The sequence below is a fragment of the Scyliorhinus canicula genome, chromosome 10 (genome assembly GCF_902713615.1).
Source record: "Scyliorhinus canicula chromosome 10, sScyCan1.1, whole genome shotgun sequence".
NCBI classification, from domain to species: Eukaryota; Metazoa; Chordata; class Chondrichthyes; order Carcharhiniformes; family Scyliorhinidae; genus Scyliorhinus; species Scyliorhinus canicula.
The window spans coordinates 168,983,178-169,003,885 of NC_052155.1; the positions used below are offsets into that span (position 1 = coordinate 168,983,178).

At 43.9% G+C, this 20,708-nt stretch overlaps 1 protein-coding gene across 2 annotated transcripts in view; it reads left to right on the forward strand.

Moving 5' to 3' along the window:
• LOC119972758 (protein disulfide-isomerase TMX3-like) overlaps positions 1-20,708 on the forward strand; it is a 161,682-nt gene that overhangs the window by 50,394 nt on the left and 90,580 nt on the right. For both annotated transcript variants that reach the window (XM_038810082.1, XM_038810084.1), the window contains 2 exons: positions 5,236-5,281; positions 18,951-19,031. In XM_038810082.1, the coding sequence (XP_038666010.1) occupies positions 5,236-5,281; positions 18,951-19,031 (127 nt within the window). The remainder of the gene's footprint in view (positions 1-5,235; positions 5,282-18,950; positions 19,032-20,708) is intronic.

Here is a 20,708-nt window from a genome sequence, read left to right on the forward strand (position 1 = left end):
GTTTGGATGGCCAAGTTCAGAGGTTATCTTATTGAAATATTCAGAAGGGCAGCCAGGATTGCATTGGAATAGTGAAAGCTTGAAGTAGCAGAGGTATTGATGAGGTTTTCAGACACAGATGAGCTGAGGTGGGGGGAGTTGAGCAATGTCTTTTTTTTTAAAAATATATAATTTTCATTAAAGGCATTTTCAAATATATCCATAACAAAGAAATACAAAAGCCCCCACTTTTTCTTTTTTTTACCAAACCCCCCCCCCCCCCCCCCCCCCCCCAAGCCTAAACGGAAAAAAACAACACCCCTCCAATACTGGCGACTCAATACTCCTTAAAGAAGTTGATGAACAGCACCCACCTTGAGGTGAACCCCTCCTCCACATCTCGAATGGCGAACTTGATCTTCTCCAAATGTAAAAACTTTGCCGAACTGCTCACCCAGCCCTCAGTATAGGAGTCCTACCAACGCAACAAAATCAGTCTCCGGGCTATCAGCAAGGCAAAGGCCAACACGTTGGCCTGTACTCCTGAATCCTCCGACACTCCAAATATCGCCACCCCTGGACTTGGGTTACCTCTACCCTAAAGTCTTTGACATTGCGTCCGCAAATCTGTCCAAAACCTCGGACTTGACCAAAACAAATGGACATGGATCTACCCGGGAGTTGAGCAATGTTTCAGAGATGGAAATGGGTGGTCTTGGTGATGGCGTGAATCTGTGTTCAGAAGCTCGTGTCAGGGTCCGGTTCCGGGAATACCACCCTATAGCTTTTGGCCTTTCTACTATTTCACTGGGGGCACTATTTGCTCACCTAGTACTGGATGTTGGGCAAGCAGTCTGCTAATTTAATAACACTGGAAAAATTGAGAGAGGTGGTGGTGAGGCAAAGGCTGGGTTCCTACAGCGTACATGTGAACACTATCACTGTGATTTGAATGATGTTCCAAGGGGCGGAATGTAGCTATGAAGTAGGTGGGAGCCAAGATCCTTGGAGGATCCTTGGAGGATCTTAACTATGGCTGGGTCGAGAGACAATTCTAGCTATTGCTAGCTGTGATTGATGGATAAAGATATGTGGCAAAATGAAATAAATTGAACTGTTTATAATTTATTGGTATTGTCTTCCTGCTTGGATACCATAACTTCAGAATGGCATTGCTTTGTTAGAGAAAGTTCAGAGAGGGTTCTAAGCATGGGTTTGGCATTTAAGGCTCTTAAGTTTGGAAAAGATTAACAAAATAATGAATTATTTTAAGATTCTGCAATTAAATTTTAAATTGTGATTGATATATTTGGTGTCTCAAAAATACCGAGTGGATGAGATTAGATGTGTGCATGAAACTCTCATCAGATGCCAATGTTTTTGTGAGTCACACCTTTAAAAAGGAACTTGGCAGATATTGAGTTAAAAAGCAGATACAGCAAATTATATACTCGCGTGTAAATTAATTCTCTTGTTTGAATCCTAGAAATGTAATCTGTGGGGGTGCTGTTGTGACACCTGCTAATTGTACTATTTTAATATTGTGTGGAATGAATTGAAAACATCCAACTCTCTGTGGAGCTTTCTTTTAATGAGAGAGAATTGTTTCTTGTATACCACAACATTTTAATGCGAACGCCAATTGTGTCACGGTTTAAAAATCTGAATTTTTTGACCAACTTCTACAAAGAAGCTAAGAGAGAATTTGGAATTTTTGGAAAGTTGTCATTTGCTCCTTCCGCCCCCCAAGCAATTAAATAGCCAAAGAGAGCCCATGATTGTTCAAATCACACTTGCTTTGCTCAAATGATAGAGGGTTGAATGTATTTTTTCATTCTGTTAACCGTTTCCCATATTCACAGTCCATGCACTATTCCATTCTGTAGATTGCATTGCGTGACTTGTGCTTCAGCAATATGTCGAATGACAGAAGCTCAATTAGTCTATGGAAATATTTACATTTTGAAAATTACAATCCCAAGTCAAGTCACCGAAATAATATGACTAGGCAAACCATGCTATAAATGTTCAGTGTGCACAATTGGAGTCATCTGTGACCATTCTTGAATGGAAGCTTGCATCAATTCCGCACTGATAGAATTGGAAGAGGGGTGTGGTTTATAAACAGAATGAATGAATAATTCAAGTTCTATTTCGGAGAATTGCAGAATTTTTTGGAAACTGCTAATCACTTTGTAAAAATTAGCCACTAGTTTAACAAGTGAATCATCTGGACGTTAAGTGCGGTTATTTACTTAGTAAGATATTGGCTCTAATTTCCTGTACATCTGTTGTTGTTTTTTCTTAATCTGTATCCATGTGAGGTAGAGAGATTTTTTTTAATGTCATTTTGTGCCTAAGTGTTGCAAACTCTCTTTATCCAAATTATATCTTTTAGCCAATTCAGCAGCGAGTCCAGCGATTTCACCGCAGAACTGATCCCAAAACTGTTAATATTGCTGCAGCTCCTCGGTCTGCACTTTCATACTTTGGAACTATGAGTACTTCGTTTGCAGCCTGTGCACTTGAGCTCTAGTTCAAGAAAGAGAGAATTAAGCCACCGCTACGGAAATTTCCTTCAGTTCTGTTAATACTGCTCTGTAACCAATCGAGACAAAATGCTGGATTGTCTTTTAAGAGGTGCAAACCTTGAGTTCCATTCCTTTCCCTTGTCATGAGCCTTCTCACTTTAATTCATTTCTGTTTCTGGTGACCTAGACTATACTGGCTACTGATTATTTTTTTTAAAAAAACTAAATTTGAATCAACCAATAACTTGAAGCAAACGATGCAAATAGCCCAACAAAGTAGGAAATTAGTGCTTTGAAAATCAGATAATTTGAATTAAGCAGCGTTGAATCATGGGGAATAGACCCTAATGATGGCAAATTCTAAATGTACAAATTTAAACTAATTGTCTGCTTTAACACTTTGCGGTTGACTGCAATTTAATTCTTCCATTTTAAAAAAAGATAGATATTTTCTGCTTCCATTCCAGGTTGGTCTTTTGAGAATTGTTGTTTTTTTAAAACTGTTCCATAAAATGTTCAATGCTGCAATTAAGATTGGACACAGATGCACTAGACAGTATTCTCAATGGAATTTAATTTGCTGTTGCTTAAGTCAATGGGCTTCACTGTGTGTGTTAACAAGGGAATTGTATAATGAGTCAACGTGTGCATTTAAGTTGGGGCTTATCTACTCTGTACCCTCTCATTCCTTAGGTGCAGTTTGGTAGGATAAGCTTAGAAGTTGGTCAGTAGTTGGTTGTAATTTTCAACGCCTTTTCAGCTCAGTGGAAATCAAATCTTTGCGTAATGGATATGCTAAAAATTCCACACGCCAACTTTATTCTGGCACGTCTAACTTTAAACATCTGTTAGGTTATGCTCCAAACTCTGGTCAGATGATTATTTTCGCTGTACATTAGGATTAATGACTTAATCCTCAAGTTAAAAAATTGGAATATTGTGAAAAGCCTCAAAACTGCTCCAAACTCTATTGGCTAGGTGTGATATGAACACACACTGTATCTGCACCAATGACGTAAAGCAAAAGTGCCCTAATAACCAAAGCAGTTTCACATTAGATGAAACGAGCAGTTCCATTGGATGTTTTCCTGAGCTAAATGGGGAAGTTGGTTTGTCACTTCAAAGAAAAATGATTCAGTGATGGCAATTGTAAAACTACACTGGGTTAAAACTACGTACTTTTATCAGGAATTATGAAAGCCCTGCTTTTGCATTATCTAACTTTTACTAATTTGACAGATTTATGTCTCTTATGGTTAGTGATGGCATGTTTTTAACTTGATCAGAGCGCTAAAAGGATGAAATGGCATTGCATGGTTCCAGCACCCACCTCCCATGATCATTTTGAGTGCATATGAAAGGGAACAACAATAAAGGGAAATGTTGAAACCAAAAGAAGGGGGGGGGAGCAAAAAAATGAACAACGGGAAACTAATTAATAAATGGACAGGATACAGGAAATGATGCCCTCTCTAACTCGAGCATGTCTATTTTTATTGACCATATATCAGAAAATGAAAACCGCCCTGAGTGGATTTGGATTTATAATCAATTAAATTCGATTGGTTCGCTAAACTCTACAATCTGAATGCTAGCAGTTGTTTGTTTCTTGAGTAAGTTACAAATCTCAAGTCAAAATGTATTTTAATTGTACATTCCAAAAAACTATCAACGTTGTTTGGTTTGCTCATTCGACCTCAGAATTTGAGTTTGCGCTAGAGAAATGGTGCCAATGCATACATAATTTCCATGTAATCTCTGCAGTGCAGAAAGAGGGAATTCGGCCCATTGAGTCTGCACTAACCCTCCGAAAGAGCACCCACCTTAGGGCCACTCCCTCACTCTGTCTCCGTGGATAAAATGTTTTCTTAATAGTCAACCCAGTAATAACTAATGCAAACCTGTTGAAAATTTTCAAACTGCCAGGAGCATGGGGAAATTTGTTTTCTTTGGACCTAAAAATGGTTATATGGGGGGAAAAAAGTAGACCGAGCGTAACTTAATTCACTGCTGTGTTCCTTTCCCTTCATTTTCATTAGCAATATTACATTTTGTGTTGGAGGCACTGATTCACAATTGCTGACATCCAGAACAGGCTGGTTGAAAAGCATAGCGATCAAGATCCTTTATGGATGTTTGTGCAGGTCAAAAAACAACTGTCCATCTAGTAACAGTTTGGTATACTTACACCAGCCACTGTAGATTTGATTCACATTCATTCATTAGGCACTCAGTATTATAGTTTCTGATTGATTGCAGCCATATTGAATTTGTGCCTCCACCTTCCTAAACAAGGGATTTATTTTTAACTACAAGGTTTTAAAGTTATCGGGAAAACGTACAGAACCTAGCTGTGAAAGTACTCGCAGTGCTATTGTATAGTGGTTAACTATACAACAGTACTACTCTACTGAGTAGTACTACACTCCATATACTTTACCCGATGTCTATGCCTATGTATTTACTTTGTGTATCCATCGTATGTCCTATGTTTTTCATCTATGGAACGATTTGTCTGGACTGTACGTAGAACAATACTTTTCACTGTACCTTGACACACATGTCAAATCCAAATCCAACTATATTAGTTTTGAAAAAGTGTAAGTGAATGATACTTTTCAAACTAGCTGATTAAAATAATGTGCAAGCATTTAAAGAAGCTATTTGTAAACTAGAGTTGCAGTTTTGGTGGTTTCTAACCTTTTGATTTTTTTCCCCCCCACAGGTATTGCCTCTGAGTTTGGAGTCCGAGGTTATCCAACTATCAAATTGTAAGTGAAGGCTTATACCATTTTTATCTTGCGCCACATGTTTTTTGTATACTGTAACGATTCTATCAGTGGAATCCCTTATAACATCATGCACATGTGAAGCTTATTTGAATTGGAAGTTGACAGGGCTGCACAAGCAGAAAAAACTCCAATTCATAGGGAATGCATTTCATTAAATTTAATCCAGCTTCATTCATTAAGAGGTCATTCTTTTTGAAAATGGCATCGTGTAGGCGTTAATAAATCAAGACATTGAGCGAGTGCAGGAGATTGTTTTTGACTTGTGTGAGCACTAATCCAGGAAAATGCCAACATTCCCATTTTACAACCCTTGTAATCAAGGTCCAAGTTGGGCAGAATGTGGCATTAGAACCAAAACTGTACCTAGGTGCATGTCCGAAAACTAGGGTAGCAAGCTTTTAAAGCTGGCATCAGTGACCTCCATATTGAGTTCAAATGGGAAAAATGTAAGGTAAATAAGAAGAGGATATGCTAAAAAAGAATGGTTGGGTTGGCAGAAAAACATTGAGGGAATGCTGAAGGTAATATGCCAATATCAGTCGAAGATGGAAGCAATGTGAGGGAATAGTCATTAGGCCTTGTCTTCTCAAATCTACCTGTCCATAATAGAATTGACGATTGGTAGGAATTCAGCCATCAGGCCTTGGCACACTCCATAATTAGTATAACATTCAAACTATGCATGTTAATGGCGGGGCACATGCAAAAATTGCCAAATCAAGAGCAGGCTTTGAACATTGGTTTTAGGAGGATGAGCAAGTCTGCCTAACAAACTGGAAGTCTACAGAGCAATAATCCTGCCCATTCTGCTTTACGCATGTCTGATGTGGACTGTACCAGCAACTTGCCATAAAGTTCAACCACTTTCACTGCCTTTGGCAGCTTCTGAAGATTGGATGGTTGGACAAAATACCTGACATTGAGGCGATCACCCGAGCAAACATTCCGAGTATCCTTTCCATATTGAGACGGTCATAACTGAATTGGGCTGGTCGTGTAGCCAAAATGCCAGACACTCACTCACGAAAGCAAATATTCTCTTGAGAGCTCGAGTCTGGGCTGTGTTCTCAGGGCAGTCAAAGTGCTGGGGGGATACTCTGAATGCTTAACTTAAAAGGTTTGACACTGACTTTGATCCTGAGAGGATCTCCCCCAGGATTACTGCACCTGCTGCAAATACATTTAAAAAATGAATCATCAGAGGCTGGGTCTTATACATTCCTAACTCTAAAGTTCAGTCTGAACCAGTCTGGGTGGAGAAAATGGTCATGGCCCACAACTGCCTTTTATTATTTTATTCCAAAAACGAAACCTACAAGTCGGTACCCAACTTGCTTTTAAGCTACACCAGAACAATACTCAAATACTGTTCCTGTTACTTCTGAGTTGCACATAATGCTGTTTATAAATCTTTAAAATTGATTCTTCTGTGAAGTTGCTGCTTCTGTTATGGCTGTTCCTTTTGCTTAGTTGTCCAGTTTTAGTTCATCCAATTCCCTTATACTCTATTCCTGTGGAGCTCCATACTGTGCGGTTCTGCTACTCTTGTTGCTGCTAAACACACACATGTAACACTGAGTACTGCAAACCCCTTCCCAAATTTGTGACAGTTTGCATATTACAACAGACTCATATCCTGGGTTCACTAACCTGCAACGGTGTGTTTCAATGGGGGAGATCCTGGTTATCACAACAGGTTTCGCTTATTTTTTTTTTAACAAACAATTTTATTGAGGTATTTTTCGGCATTGTAAACAGTTACAGATAACAAAAAAACAAAAATGTGCAAACATCAACGTAAAATCAATACTTCAATCAAACCATACTGCACAAGTCCGCTCCTCTCCCATAGACACTACCCGCCTATTTATCCCTCCTACTGTACTCTAATTCCTCCCCCCCCCCGCTGACGTTCACTCTCCCGCGAATAAGTCGATGAATGGTTGCCACCTTCGGGCGAACCCCAGTACAGATCCCCTCAAGGCGAACTTAATTTCTTCCATACCCGGAAAACTTGACATGTCCGAAAGCCATAGTTCGGTCTTCGGGGGTTTTGAGTCCCTCCATGCCAGCAGTATTCGCCGCCGGGCTATTAGGGAAGCAAAGGCCAAAACATCGGCCTCTTTCTGCCCCTGGACTCCCAGGTCTTCCGAAAATTGCCACCCCTGGACTCATCACCACCCTTGTTTTTAGCACCCGGGACATGATCCCCGCAAATCTCTCCTAGTGCCCCCTAAGCTTAGGATATGCGCAAAACATGTGAACGTGGTTCGCTGGTCCTCCCGCGCATCTAGTGCACTTATCCTCTACCCCAAAGAATTTGCTCATCCGAGCTACCGTCTTGTGGGATCGGTGAACGACCTTAAATTGAATCAGGCCGAGCCTGGCACATGTTGCGGTTGAGTTTACCCTACTCAGGGCTTCTGCCCATAGCCCGTCCTCCATCTCCCCGCCACGCTCCTCCTCCCATTTGAGTTTCAGTTCCTCCGTCTGGGACTCTTCCCCCTTCATGAGCACCTTGTAAATATCCGAGACTCTACCCTCTCCTCCTTCTCCTCTAGAGACTATTCTGTCTTGGATCCCTATTGGCGGGAGGCGTGGGAAGGATGGGACCTGTCTACGGACAAAGTCCCGCATCTGTAAGTACCTAAAGTCATTTCCCCTTACCAGCCCAAATTTCTCCTCCAAGCCCCTCAAACTCACAAAGCTCCCCTCCAGGAACATATCGCCCACCCTCCTCACCCCCGCCCGCCGCCATGCTCAAAACCCTCCATCCATGTTCCCGGGGGAAAATCGATGATTATCACATTGGAGCCTCCTCCACTGGCCCCATATCCGCAGGGCCGCCCCCACTACCGGGCTGGTGGAGTACCTGGCTGGCTACAGCGGTAGGGGAGCCGTGAACAGGCCTGCCAAACTGGTGCCCCGCACGAAGCCGCCTCCACCCGCTCCCAGATAGACCCCGTACCCACCATCCACTTCCTTATCATGGCTATGTTAGCCACCCAGTAATAGTTAATCAGACTCGGCAATGCCAGCCCTCCCTCGCTGCGGCTCCTTTCAAGCATCGCCGTCTTCACCTGCGGGGCTTTTCCCGCCCAGACAAAACTCATGATGATTTTGCCAGTCTTTTTGAAGAAGGACCGTGAGATAATGATCGGGAGGCACTGGAAGATGAACAGGAATCTAGGGAGGATTGTCATCTTTACAGTCTGCACCCTCCCCGCCAGTGACAACGGGAGTGCATCCCATCTCCAAAACTCCCTCTTCATTTGTTCCGCCACTCTGGTCAAATTTAACTTGTGCAACCTGCCCCAGTCTCGTGCCACCTGTATCCGCAAGTATCAGAAACTTTCCTCAACCAGCCTAAATGGCAGCTCCTTCAGTCTATTCGCCTGGCCCCTTGCCTGCTCCATAAACATCTACTCTTGGCCATATTTAATTTGTACCCTGAAAACCGGCTGAACTTCCTCAATGTTTCCAGTATATTTTCCACCCCGGCCAGTGGGTCCAACACGTACAGGAGCAGGTCGTCCGCATAGAGAGAGACCCTATGTCAGCGCGAACAGCAATGGGGAGAGTGGGCATCCCTGTCTGGTCCTGCGATGTGGTCTGAAATAATCTGACATTATCCTGTTCGTCCTAATGCTAGCTTTTGGGGCCTGGTACAATAGTCTGACCCAATTAACCAGTCCTTCCCCGAACCCAAACCGTCCAAGCACCTCCCACAAATAGCCCCACTCCACCCGGTCGAATGCCTTCTCAGCGTCCATTACCACCACTATCTTCACCTCCTTGCCCATCAGGGGCATCATGATCGTATTAAGCAGTCTTCTCAAGTTAGCTGTCAGCTGCCTGCCTTTCACAAACCCTGTCTGATCGTCCCCAATCAGCTCCGGTACGCAGTCCTCAATTCTAATCGCCAGGACCTTTGCCAGGAGCTTGGCATCCACATTGATCAGGGAGATTGGCCTGTATGACCCGCAGGATTCCGGGTCCTTGTCCCGCTTCAATATCAGCGAGATGGGTGGCTTGTGACATCGTCGGCGGCAGGGTCCCTCTGTCCCTTGCCTCATTCAAAACCCTCGTCAAGACCGGCCCCACTATCTCCGAGAACTTCTTATAAAACTCTATTGGGTATCCATCCGGCCCTGGGGCTTTCCCCGACTGCATGGCCTTTATGCCCCCCAATACCTCCTCCACTCTAATCGGGGCCCCCAGCCCGTCCACTAGTCCCCCGCCTACTTTTGGGAATGTTAGCCCATCCTGGAACCTTTTAATCTCCTCCGGCTCTTCGGGGGTTCTGAAGTATACAGCTTACTATAGAAGTCCTGGAATACCTTATTCAGTCCTGCCGGGTCCTCCACTCTGCTCCCCTCCCCATCAATCACTCTACCTATTTCCCTGGCTGCCTCCCTCCTCCTGAGTTGCTGTGCTAGCAATCGGCTGGCCTTCTCCCCATGCTCATACACCACTCCCCTCGCCTTCCTAAGTTGTTCCACGGCCCTACTCGTGGATAGCACCCCCAGTTCTGCCTGTAATTTCCGTCTCTCCCTGAGTAGGTCCGTATTCCATATTCTTTACCTCCCCTACACAGTCCCTGCTCAAGATAAAGAACCCCCCCATTATCAACCTACGTGAGTCTAGGTCCGGGATATTCCCCAGCACTCTTTTGATAAAGTCCACGTCGTCCCAGTTCGGAGCATATATGTTCACCAGCACCACTCTTCTCCCCTCCAGTTTGCCCCTTACCATAAGGAATCTGCCCCCGCTGTCTGCGACTACGCCTTCCACCTCAAATTGAACCCGCTTATTGATCCTAATTGCTACCCCCTGGACTTAGAATCCAAGTCCGAGTGGAAGACCTGGCTAATCCAGCCCTTCCTTAGCTTAGTCTGGTCAGACACTTTCAGATGTGTCTCCTGCAACATAATTACGTCCGCCTTCAGAGCCCACAAATGCACGAACACACGTGCCCTTTTAACTGGCCCATTTAGTTCCCTGATATTTCAGGTGATCAGCCTGTTTGGGGGGCACAACCCCCCTCCACGCCAGTCAGCCATAACCTTTCTCGGGCCTGCCCCTGGCCCGTGCGCAGCGCCATTCTTGGCCGCCTCCACCCCCGACCTCCTTCACATTGCCTACTTCAGATCCCCCCCCCCCAACGTCAGCAGAATAACTACTCCCATACCATCCCGGGCAACATTCACCGGTAACCCCATGGGCGTTACTCCATTGGCTGTATTCTCTCTCTCTCTCTCTCTCTCTCTCTCTCTCTCTCTCTCTCTCTCTCTCTCTCTCTCTCTCTCTCTCCTCTCTCTCTCTCTCTCTCTCTTTCTCTCTCCTCTCTCTTTCTCTCTCTCTCTCTCTCTCTCTTCTCTTCCCCCCCCCCCCCCCCCCCCCCCCCCCAACCTGACTCCCTTGACTAGCCAATCTGTTAGCCCGGTGACTCATTACTCCGGCACCCACTTGTCCCACTCCCATTGTTTCCCCGACCTCATCTCCCCACTCCCCAGCACACCATCCCCCACTCCAACCCACTGGAGCAGTCTCACTAACACAGAAACCTCAAACAGCCCCGCGAGGCTGCTCCAGATGCAATACCGTTCCCGCCGTGTACACAGAAAAGTGTTAACCCACTCTCCCTTTCCGAGCATTAATAAAATAACCCCGCAACAACCCAGTACCCATACAACCCCCACCTGAAACAAACATAAAAACCATAAACATAAATGAAACGAAAGCCCCCAACCAACATCTTTAATCCCCATTGCTGACAGGCCACCCCTTTGTTGCCATACCGGCTCCAGTGCACTCAGGGAGCCCAACAAAAGGTATCCACCACAGCAAAAGACCAAGAAAAACAGGGGAAAAAAACATTCGGGGGGGATCACCTCCCCCCACAGGCAAAAACTGCCCACAAAGAATACCCACATGGCACCTTTAAAACAGTAAACAGTCGTCCAACAGTCCAGGCACAGTCGGCATCCCTTCAAACAGTAGTTCTCGGACCCTAGCTTGCGTCCATGGACCTCTTTTCGGGACCAGCCCCTGATCCCTCGCAAAGTCCATCGCTTCTTCGGGCTCGGAGAAGTAGTGGTGTTGACCCTGATGCGTAACCCATAGACGGGCCGGGAAGAGCAGACCAAACGTCACCTGCTTCTTGAACAACACCTCCTTAACTTGTTTAAAGGCTGCTCGCCGCCTAGCCACCTCCTGGCTTAGGTCCTGGTAGATGCGAAGAACACTGTTATTCCACATGCTGCTCTTGGCGCTCTTTGCCCACCGCAGCACACCCTGCTTTTCCACAAACCTGTGGAACCTAATCACCATCTGACGGGGGGGACCCTCCGGACGCACCTGTCTCGCCTGCACTCTGTGTGCCCCCTCCAGCTCCAGCGGTCGTGGAAAGGCTTCAGCCCCCATCAGCTGCATCAACAGGTCCGCCACAAACGTTGTGGCATCAGCTCCCTCAGCCCCCTCCGGGAGGCCGCTGATCCTCAGATTTTGTCTGCGGGCTCTATTTTCCAGCTCCTCTACGCTATCCAGCAGTCTTCTCTGCCTCTCCTTCAACCCGTCGACTTCTAGCACCGCAATCGTCTGCGCATCCGCCTGCTCCTCCACCGCCTCTCCCAGCTCCTTGACTTTTTCGTCCTGGGCATCCAGCCTCTGGTTCAGCTGATCCACTGCCTTCTGAAGTGGGTCCAAGTTATCCCGCTTCAATGACTCAAAACTGCTCTTAATAACCTTCAGCATGCTTTCCAGCGCTTGCTGGGTCCGAGGTCCGCAGGTCCGCCATCTTGGCTTCCGGGTCAGCTTTCCCTGCACCTTGTATTTGTCCCTTTCTCTCCCGTTTTCGCTGCTTCCTGCTCTCCCGCGGTTCCATGCAGATCTGCCTGCTCCTCCACACCTCCGTGGCCGTCCTTTCACCGCCCCACAGTCCCGCAAAACCAGGGAACCAGGTCCTCAAATCCCGCTGGAGTGAGAGCCCCCGAATGTGCGGCTCAATCACTCATTGCAGCAACCGGAAGTCCCGGTTTCGCTTTAATTTAACGGTTTCTTGGGATTAACATTTCCAAGGAACAGGGGGCACATTCAGACAAGTGGCTTCATAGAGCTCATTAGTCTGTAAGTATTATTTACAGTTCTATAGCAGTTCAAGGAATCTGATGGTCAGTCAAAATCTTTGAAAAACTTGGACATGTTTCATTGGGCGGTTTAATTGCCTCTGCTTGATTCACTTCAAGGATTTTTTTAGTGTCAGTCCAAAGCTCTGGAATTTTTTCTGAAAATGATCTATTACAAACAACCTTTTTGGAATATTTTCTCTGGCTTCTAAATGTTGTCCTGTTTTAAGTTGAATACATTCTTGCTGAAGAACGGGCAACAAATACAAAGGGACAAAATCCAGAGCCAGCAACTCGTTCAAAGCTCAGTTGTTTTCGGTACCCTGTCCTATTTGCAGCAGATCAGTCCAAGCAGTCACTTGGATACCCACGGGAACCCTACCAAACACCCCAGATAATCAACATGGTCATCTTCACCTCGAAGGACGAAGATGTAAAAAAAACTGACGAGCACAGCCCCAGTGGTTGGTGGGACAGACTGAGGACCATGGCATGGAGTATCATTTCTGCACTCTCTTGAAATAAAAGCCAAAATTTCATTAGCCTTTGTGGTTGCTTTCATAATCTGTGCAATAGCATGTATTTATTTGTGCACATGGACATTTGAGTCATGTTGCTACTCCTCATCTCCTTGGATCTAGCCAATAAAAATATAATTTCTGTTTGGCCCATCTCTGATCTGAAATGAATGACCCCACAATTCCTTATATTTAAACTTTCTGCCAACATTTTGCCCATTCATTTAATTGGTCTATGATCTTTCTGTAACTTCCTGTTCCCACTAACTTGGCGTCATTTGCAACACTATTCCCTCATTTAATAAAGTATTGCCAAAATCTAAGGCCTCCATGCAGATCCTAGGGCAAACCACTTTTTTTTAAAATTTAGAGTACCCAATTCTTTTTTTTCCTAATTGAGGTGCAATTTAGCATGACCAATCCACCTACGCTGCACATCCTTGGGTTGTGGGGTTGAGACACACGCAGGCATGGGGAGAATGTGCAAGCTCCACCTGGACGGTGACCTGGAGCCAGGATTGAACCCGGGTCCTCATTGTCTTGAGGCAGCAGTGCTAATCACTGCACCACCGTGCTGCCCAGAAAACCACTTCTCACGAGAGCAAACGCTTTATCCCAACATTATCTTGCAACCAATTACAAGGTTTCTTCTAATGATGTCTCTTTTTTGATCATTTCTCTTCAATCATATCAAATTCCTTCTCCATGTAGTTGCATTCCTCTAGCCACTGAGAAATTGAGCTAAATAAGTCAAATTTGATCTACTTTTAAGTCTTTTTGATCAACTCATACTTGTCTCGGTTCTCATAATTTCCCAAAACCTGATGTTAAGTTGGCAGGGCTGTGGTTATCTAGTCTCCCCCTCCCGTAGTATGCAGTGGAGTGATATTTGCAAGTTTCCAATCCACAAGTACATTTCCTGAATCTAGACAGCTTTGTGTTATGGGCCAGGGTTTAGAGAACCCCAAAGTGTATCATGGAGTTCACCTGACCCACAACTTTTAATAGATATGGTATGGGGAGCACACGGCCCACTCTACAGGTGTGGTACAGCAGAAATGGAAAAGTATTTTTTAAAGCAAAACAATGTTTATTCTATGAACTCAAGTTAACCTTTTTAAAACATACAGTGAACATCTTAGCAACCATTAAATCAAATACAACCCCCAAAGACTACAACACTAAGTAATCCTTAAGCTGTCCTTTGAACATCCAGAAGACATTAAAAACCCTTTCAGTAGAAGCACATCAGGTTAAAGTCACTACTCAGAGCAGTTATTAGTTTTAAAGCACCAAAGGATCGATTTACATTCTTTAGATTACAGAGAGAGACTCTAATACATCTTCTGGCTGTGACTGCAGCTATCCAGCTCTGAAAACAAAACTAAAACACACCCTGCAGCAAACAGCCTAAAACAAAAGTAAAAAGCTGACAGACAGCCCAGCTCCACCCCCTCTCTGACATCACTGCAGTAATAAACACCCATTTCTTAAAGGTACTCTCACTACAGATATTTATATACACACCCATTTATAAAGACACATTTCTTAAAGGTACTCTCACATGACATTTGTGAAATTAAGATCAGCACATCACAATTTCCTCAGCAATTTATTTCAACACCCTGAGTAGGAAACAAACAGGTGTTGGAGGCTTGCCACTTTTGTGTTCCATTGTTATTTGCTTACTACATCCACTAAGTTTCTTCGACTTATTTTTAGATTTTCTTGTAATGCTGGTACTTTTCTTTCCACTGTGAAAATGCAGACAGAGTACTCATTTTTAAAAAGTCTGTCATCCATACGTCCGTTACAGTTAGCGTTGTGAGACTGTGGACTGCACCACCAGAGTTAGTGATTGAAGCAAAGACGATAACAGCATTTAATAAGAGGTTGATAATAATAGGTGGGACTGAAGGGAGCAGGGCAGCACGCAAGATTAAGATTACTGTTCATTTGGAGGATAAATACGAGCTCAGGCTGGTTGGGCCAGTGGCCTGTTTCGGCATTCATGCAACATAAGCCTCAACACAAAGATGTCCACCCACCTCTTCCTGATCTTCAGCAGTGCCACCATCAAATCTATGCCCCCACCTTCAGCATCTTACTCTGAAGACAGTTGGCCACACAGGTAGGGGGAAAAGGTCCACTTGCAATTATAAGCATTCACCTCAAAGAATATTTTGTGGATAATTACATTTTCTAAAATATAGAAATTCTCCTGTAGACCAGTTTAATAATCTAATTCTACATTTATGAAAAGAAACTTTGAATATTGCTTCTCCTCCTGTCGAAACTCCCATGAGCCATGTAAATTTCAGTCTTTCAGATTGTTTATCCCAGTGATAATAGCGCAGTAACTAATGTACAATGCAACTTTGAACCTAATAAGTTTTGAAACTTGTTGCTTGTGGATCTTAAATAGTTATTGGGTGGGATTTATTTCATTTGGCTGGCAGACGATCCTGTATGCAAGCATATATGGCCAGTTTTACAATTAATAGCTAACAAGATTTGAATTGAAAGATTGCTTCGTGTTTCTTTAGGAGGAATATCAAAGGTACGGAGATGGTGCAGCAGACGTTCACCTCAGCTGATAGCAGACGTTTTAATCATGAGGAGAGACTAGAGAAAATGGAGTTTTTATCATTAGAACAGAGAAGGTTAAGAGCAGAGCAGGCCGAGCAGAAGTGTCAAGCTTATGCGAGGTTTAGCTGAGGTCAGTCGGGAAAACCTGTTTCCACTGGTTGGTGAGTGAATATCCAGAATGTGTGATTTTAAAGCCATCACCTCAAAAACAAAAGGGAGAAGTTAGGAATTTTATTAATCAAGAAGCTACTTTAATATCAACAACTATGTCCAAAATCGTAGACACAATAAATACCTCTTAAAAGGAGAGTGAATAAATATTTAGTGGGGAAGGTGTGGGGGAGAGAATGAAATTTGGCGGATAGTCATTTGAGAACTGACACAGATGTAATGTATTGAATAGCTTCCTATGCTGCAAACCTTCACGAATGAATGGAATTTTTAATGATGTGGTGTGTTTACTGAAGCACACTAGTAATTGCTGAATCCTCTGATGAAGTTCTAAGTAGGATATTTTCTTTCATTTTATTTGAATTTTTACTCTTATTTGATCATGCGACAGAAAATGATTTATACCTACAATGATATGATTTGGCATTACCATTCAAGACTATTTCCTGTACGTATTAGAACGTAGAAGTATAACTATATAATATATATAATCTAATGTGCGACCACTTACTCCACGGCTGCCATTGGAAGTCAAAATGACAGGCTTCTAAAGCTAGGGGTTACCTGGGTGATTAAAGTTATGGAGAGTAAAAGAAAGGGTGGACGTGTGGGCTTAAGTAGGATGCTCTTTCCAAGGGCCGGTGCAGACACGATCCTTTTGCACTGTAATTTCTATGATTCTGTTCCATATGCCCATGCAAAGGGAAAGGTTGAAGGGTATGAATCCTAATTGCGTGGTCGTTTATGTTTAATAAAAAGGACAGTGCTGGTAATCATCTTGTGTCAATAAAATTTAGACTTCTTTTGGCACTGCATGCAATTAATCTAGCATCTAGTGCCACTAGGTGTTACTTTAAACTATTCCTATGCTTTTAAGATTATTGATGCACTTGTAATCCAGGCTTATTTCATACTAGAGAATGGAAGTAATCTGGCAAATAGTGTTTCAAATCTCTCCACTACCGTGCCAATGCTTTGTGAGTTCCGTTTTGTTTGTTGCGAGCCATCTCTCTCACCACCACTCATTGGCACTACCTACACCGTCTGCAGTTGCCACTTGCTAATTTCCTGAGCCTCATTGCTTCATTGTATTGTGCATTGAATGCATGCAGGAGTTTGTAGTTGTGTGCACTTCAGTTGATCATCAAGAGCCCAAGGTAGTTTGGAGATTTTGAATTTTGGCTTGATCAAAATGATATAAAGTTGGTTGCTAATCCTTTTAAATCTAATCGACAACAACAACATTTGTTGAAGTTGTCGAGAAAAGTGCTGGGGAGATAGAGCTGGGTGTTGTCCACATACCAGTGAAAAACAGCACTCTGCTTTTGAGGTGCAGCATGCAGATGAGATAGAGGAAATGAAATGAAATGAAAATCGCTTATTGTCACTAGTAGGCTTCAATGAAGTTACTGTGAAAAGCCCCTAGTCGGCACATTCCGGCGCCTGCCTGGGGAGGCTGGTACGGGAATCGAACCGTGCTGCTGGCCCTCTTGTCTGCTTTAAAAGCCAGCAATAGGAGGAGCCAAGGATAAATTATTGTCGTTACCAGAGCTAACAGTTCAGGAGTGGGAAGAGAAGCCATTGCATCTGGCTCCATTTAGATCGATAAGAATGGAACCAGGTGAGAGCTGTCCATCCAACCAAATGGCGATGGGAAGGTGTTGGAGGTGATGTTGGTAAGGTCACCCTGTTAAAGGCAGCAGACAGTTTGAGATGGATGAGGAGGGAAATTTTACCTTTGTCACTTCTAAATATACAGCATTGTTTTAGGGGAATACATACATAACTATCTTGGTGACTGTGTAACAATTATTGGTTCCGTCACAAGAATATAAATCACTCTATCAATCAAAATCGATGCTATCAATGCAAAATTGTTTAACAATAAATAGGAAAAGGAAAGATTTGCATTCATATGAAATTTTTCATGATCTTGTTTGAAAAGTACTTGAAAGTACTTTTCAAACAAGTATCTACTTTGAAATATAGGGCTGAATATAGTGGAGACCATTGGGGTGGGCATGATGGCAAAGAGAAGGTGAGAGAATAGGGCAAGAGTGCCCAATTCTGATTCCCAGCATTGGGAAAACTGACCCTAGTTTAGTAGAGGAAGATGGAAGGGACCACCCCAGAATCCTGTCCACTTGTCGCAGGTTAACAAATAGGTTCATTCACCGAGCCATTAAAGACAATTATCCTTGAGCCCACTGGGGTATAATGGTGGATCAGAAATTTAACAGGACTTGCACGGATCTCCCATGTCTCGCCAATGACTATCTAGAAAACACTTGGATTTGCATGTATCCTCATTGACGGTATAGGATGGTGGCTCCTTTGTTGACAGACACACCATGCCCAATGGAGAACCTGGCATTGGGAAGTGGGGGGCAGGGGTAGAGGAAAGAGCAGGATAGATGAAAGCTCAGCCCATGCATTTCCATAGGACCCCTGGCATCGCCCCCACTCTCTGACTGGTGACCCTCTTGCTCACTCACCTATCTCCAGGGATCCAGCAAGATCGCTGATAAAGGGCTCAGAATATTACTGTCAGCAGAAGCCATGGCTTGCAGTACCGAAACTGCCAGTGGAGAGCTGCTGGCCTCTGACTGGCAGCTCTCGGGTGCGGGATTTCCACTCTACTGGGGCCTTGATCGCATGGGATGCTTGACGCTAGCCACTTAATTGCCTAAGTTTAAATAGTTGCATTGGGTTTCCCCAAGCAGAAGCGATGTGGAGCTCTCACTAGTTTTCCAGCTAGTGGGGGTAGGGCCGGGATGGTCCCTATCATGGGAACTAAATTCTGCACATCGTCACTTGTATAATCTAGGAGGAAGCAGCAATCAGATTTTGCACAGCAGACTTTCACAACAGTAGTGATAAAAATGTGTTTCATCAACAAATAACTGGGTTGCCTTTCACATTCAAAACCTCCTAGTTAATTTGAGAATGTTTATTATGTGAGGTTTTGAGAATACAGCATTCTTAAATGTATTATTAAAGTTGAAAATGAAAAACATTAATATTGAAATTTATCGTGACCACAGCAATACAGATCTGATGGCTATATCTGTTCTAAGTAAACTCTCATGTATGCTATTGGTGATACCTGCACTTTTGCATTTATTTAGGTTCCATGTGTGTTCTTCATTGTAGTTAATCTACTAAACCTCACTTATCTGTGGGACAAATAATGGTTGATAAACTGCTATATTTACAGTTCAAGATTTCTTTCTTTTAACTTAGGTTGAAAGGTGACCTCGCATATAATTACAGAGGGCCTCGAACCAAAGAAGATATAATCGAGTTTGCTGGCAGAGTGTCAGGGTAAGTGAAATCTCATTTCCCTTGAAATTTTAAGTTAAAAGAATCTTGTACGTTAATGTGCATTGTTGAGCTGTTTAATTCAGTATTGATTTGATAGTCATTGCAGTTTTTGTTTTGTTTTATATACGCTTCAGAAAGCATATTGAACTGAGTCTTCCCTCCTCTGAATGTCAGATAATAGAGCAGCACGGTAACACAAGTGGATAGCACTGTGGCTTCACAGTGCCAGGGTCCCAGGTTCGATTCCCCGCTGGTTCACTGTCTGTGCGGAGTCTGCACGTTCTCCCCGTGTCTGCGTGGGTTTCCTCCGGGTGCTCCGGTTTCCTCCCACGGTCCAAAGACGTGCAGGTTAGGTGGATTGGCCATGATAAATTGCCCTTCGTGTCCAAAAAGGTTAGGGGGGGGGTTAGTGGATTATGGGAATAGGGTGGAAGTTAGTGTCCGAAAAGATTAGGAGGGGTTAGTGGGTTATGGGAATAGGGTGGAAGTAAGGGCTTAAGTGGGTCGGTGCAGACTCGATGGGCCGAATGGCCTCCTTATGCCCTGTGTGTTCTATGTATCTAATGTTTCAAAGTAAAATGCCAGAGGATAAGGAGGCCTCTTGCAAAAACACTTGGGATTGAGGGGAGGTTTAATCATGAAGCAAGTAATAGTGGAGTGGGAATGAAGGGTGTACACCGGTCATGAGGTGGGAGAGTGGGGCGGAAGCAGTTGGCCGAATTGTGCATGATGATAGACCCACACTTAGAGCTACAGACTACACTTTCCCTGCAACCCTCATCGGAAAATACTGATTCCTTGTCCCATCTCTGCTTTTTGTCCATGAAGAAAGAAATGATAAAAAGCACAGAAGGCGACAGAAATGGGCAAGGGAAAGAGAGGAAGATGCCATATTCTCTTATTTTAGCATATGCACTATCATGGGAGTCTGACCAGTAATGCTTATTAAAAAGGACTTGTGTATTCCAAAATTTTTAGTCAATAGCTTGTTTTTTTTAACCAGTGAAACCAATAATCTCTTAACAATCTGTGGTAATTACATTTTATTTTTTCTCTTTGCGCTCTCTTTTCCACCCTTTGCACTTGATATGTACCAGTTCGAAACCAAAAGATTTGTTTTAAGCTTCGTCTAAGCGCATTCTGTTATTGTCTGCTAGGAGATGCAAGTGAATTCTTGAGTTAACAAAAGTGTGCTACAATTCCTTGGTGCTTCAGCTTTCCTTCTACCATAATGCTGGGAGTGCAACAGAGGGGAGTGGGAAAGAGGCTGAGCTCTAGATCCAGATCTCTGTCTTGTATCAGAGATACTTATGGTCTTTGGGGGCCGAGCAATTTCAGACAGTAGCTGAAATGTGCACTGTCCTTTCTATAGTGCAAGTATGGTGACATTAAAAGAGTAATTCTGTTCTGTTTGAAGTGTTTAGTTTTTCTTTTTCAGCTACTCAGCACAAAATAATTCCTTTTATTTTTATCCATGTGTGAGTTGTGGTGGAGGCCATGAGGTGAACCGTTGCACATAAGAGGCGCGATTCTCCGCTGCCCACGACGGGTCGGAGAATAGCGGGAGGGCGTCCCCGATACTTTTCACGCCCTCCCGCTATTCCCCCCCCCCCCCCCCCCCCATGACACGAATCGCTGCTCGCCGTTTTTTATGGCGAACAGCGATTCTCCCCAGGC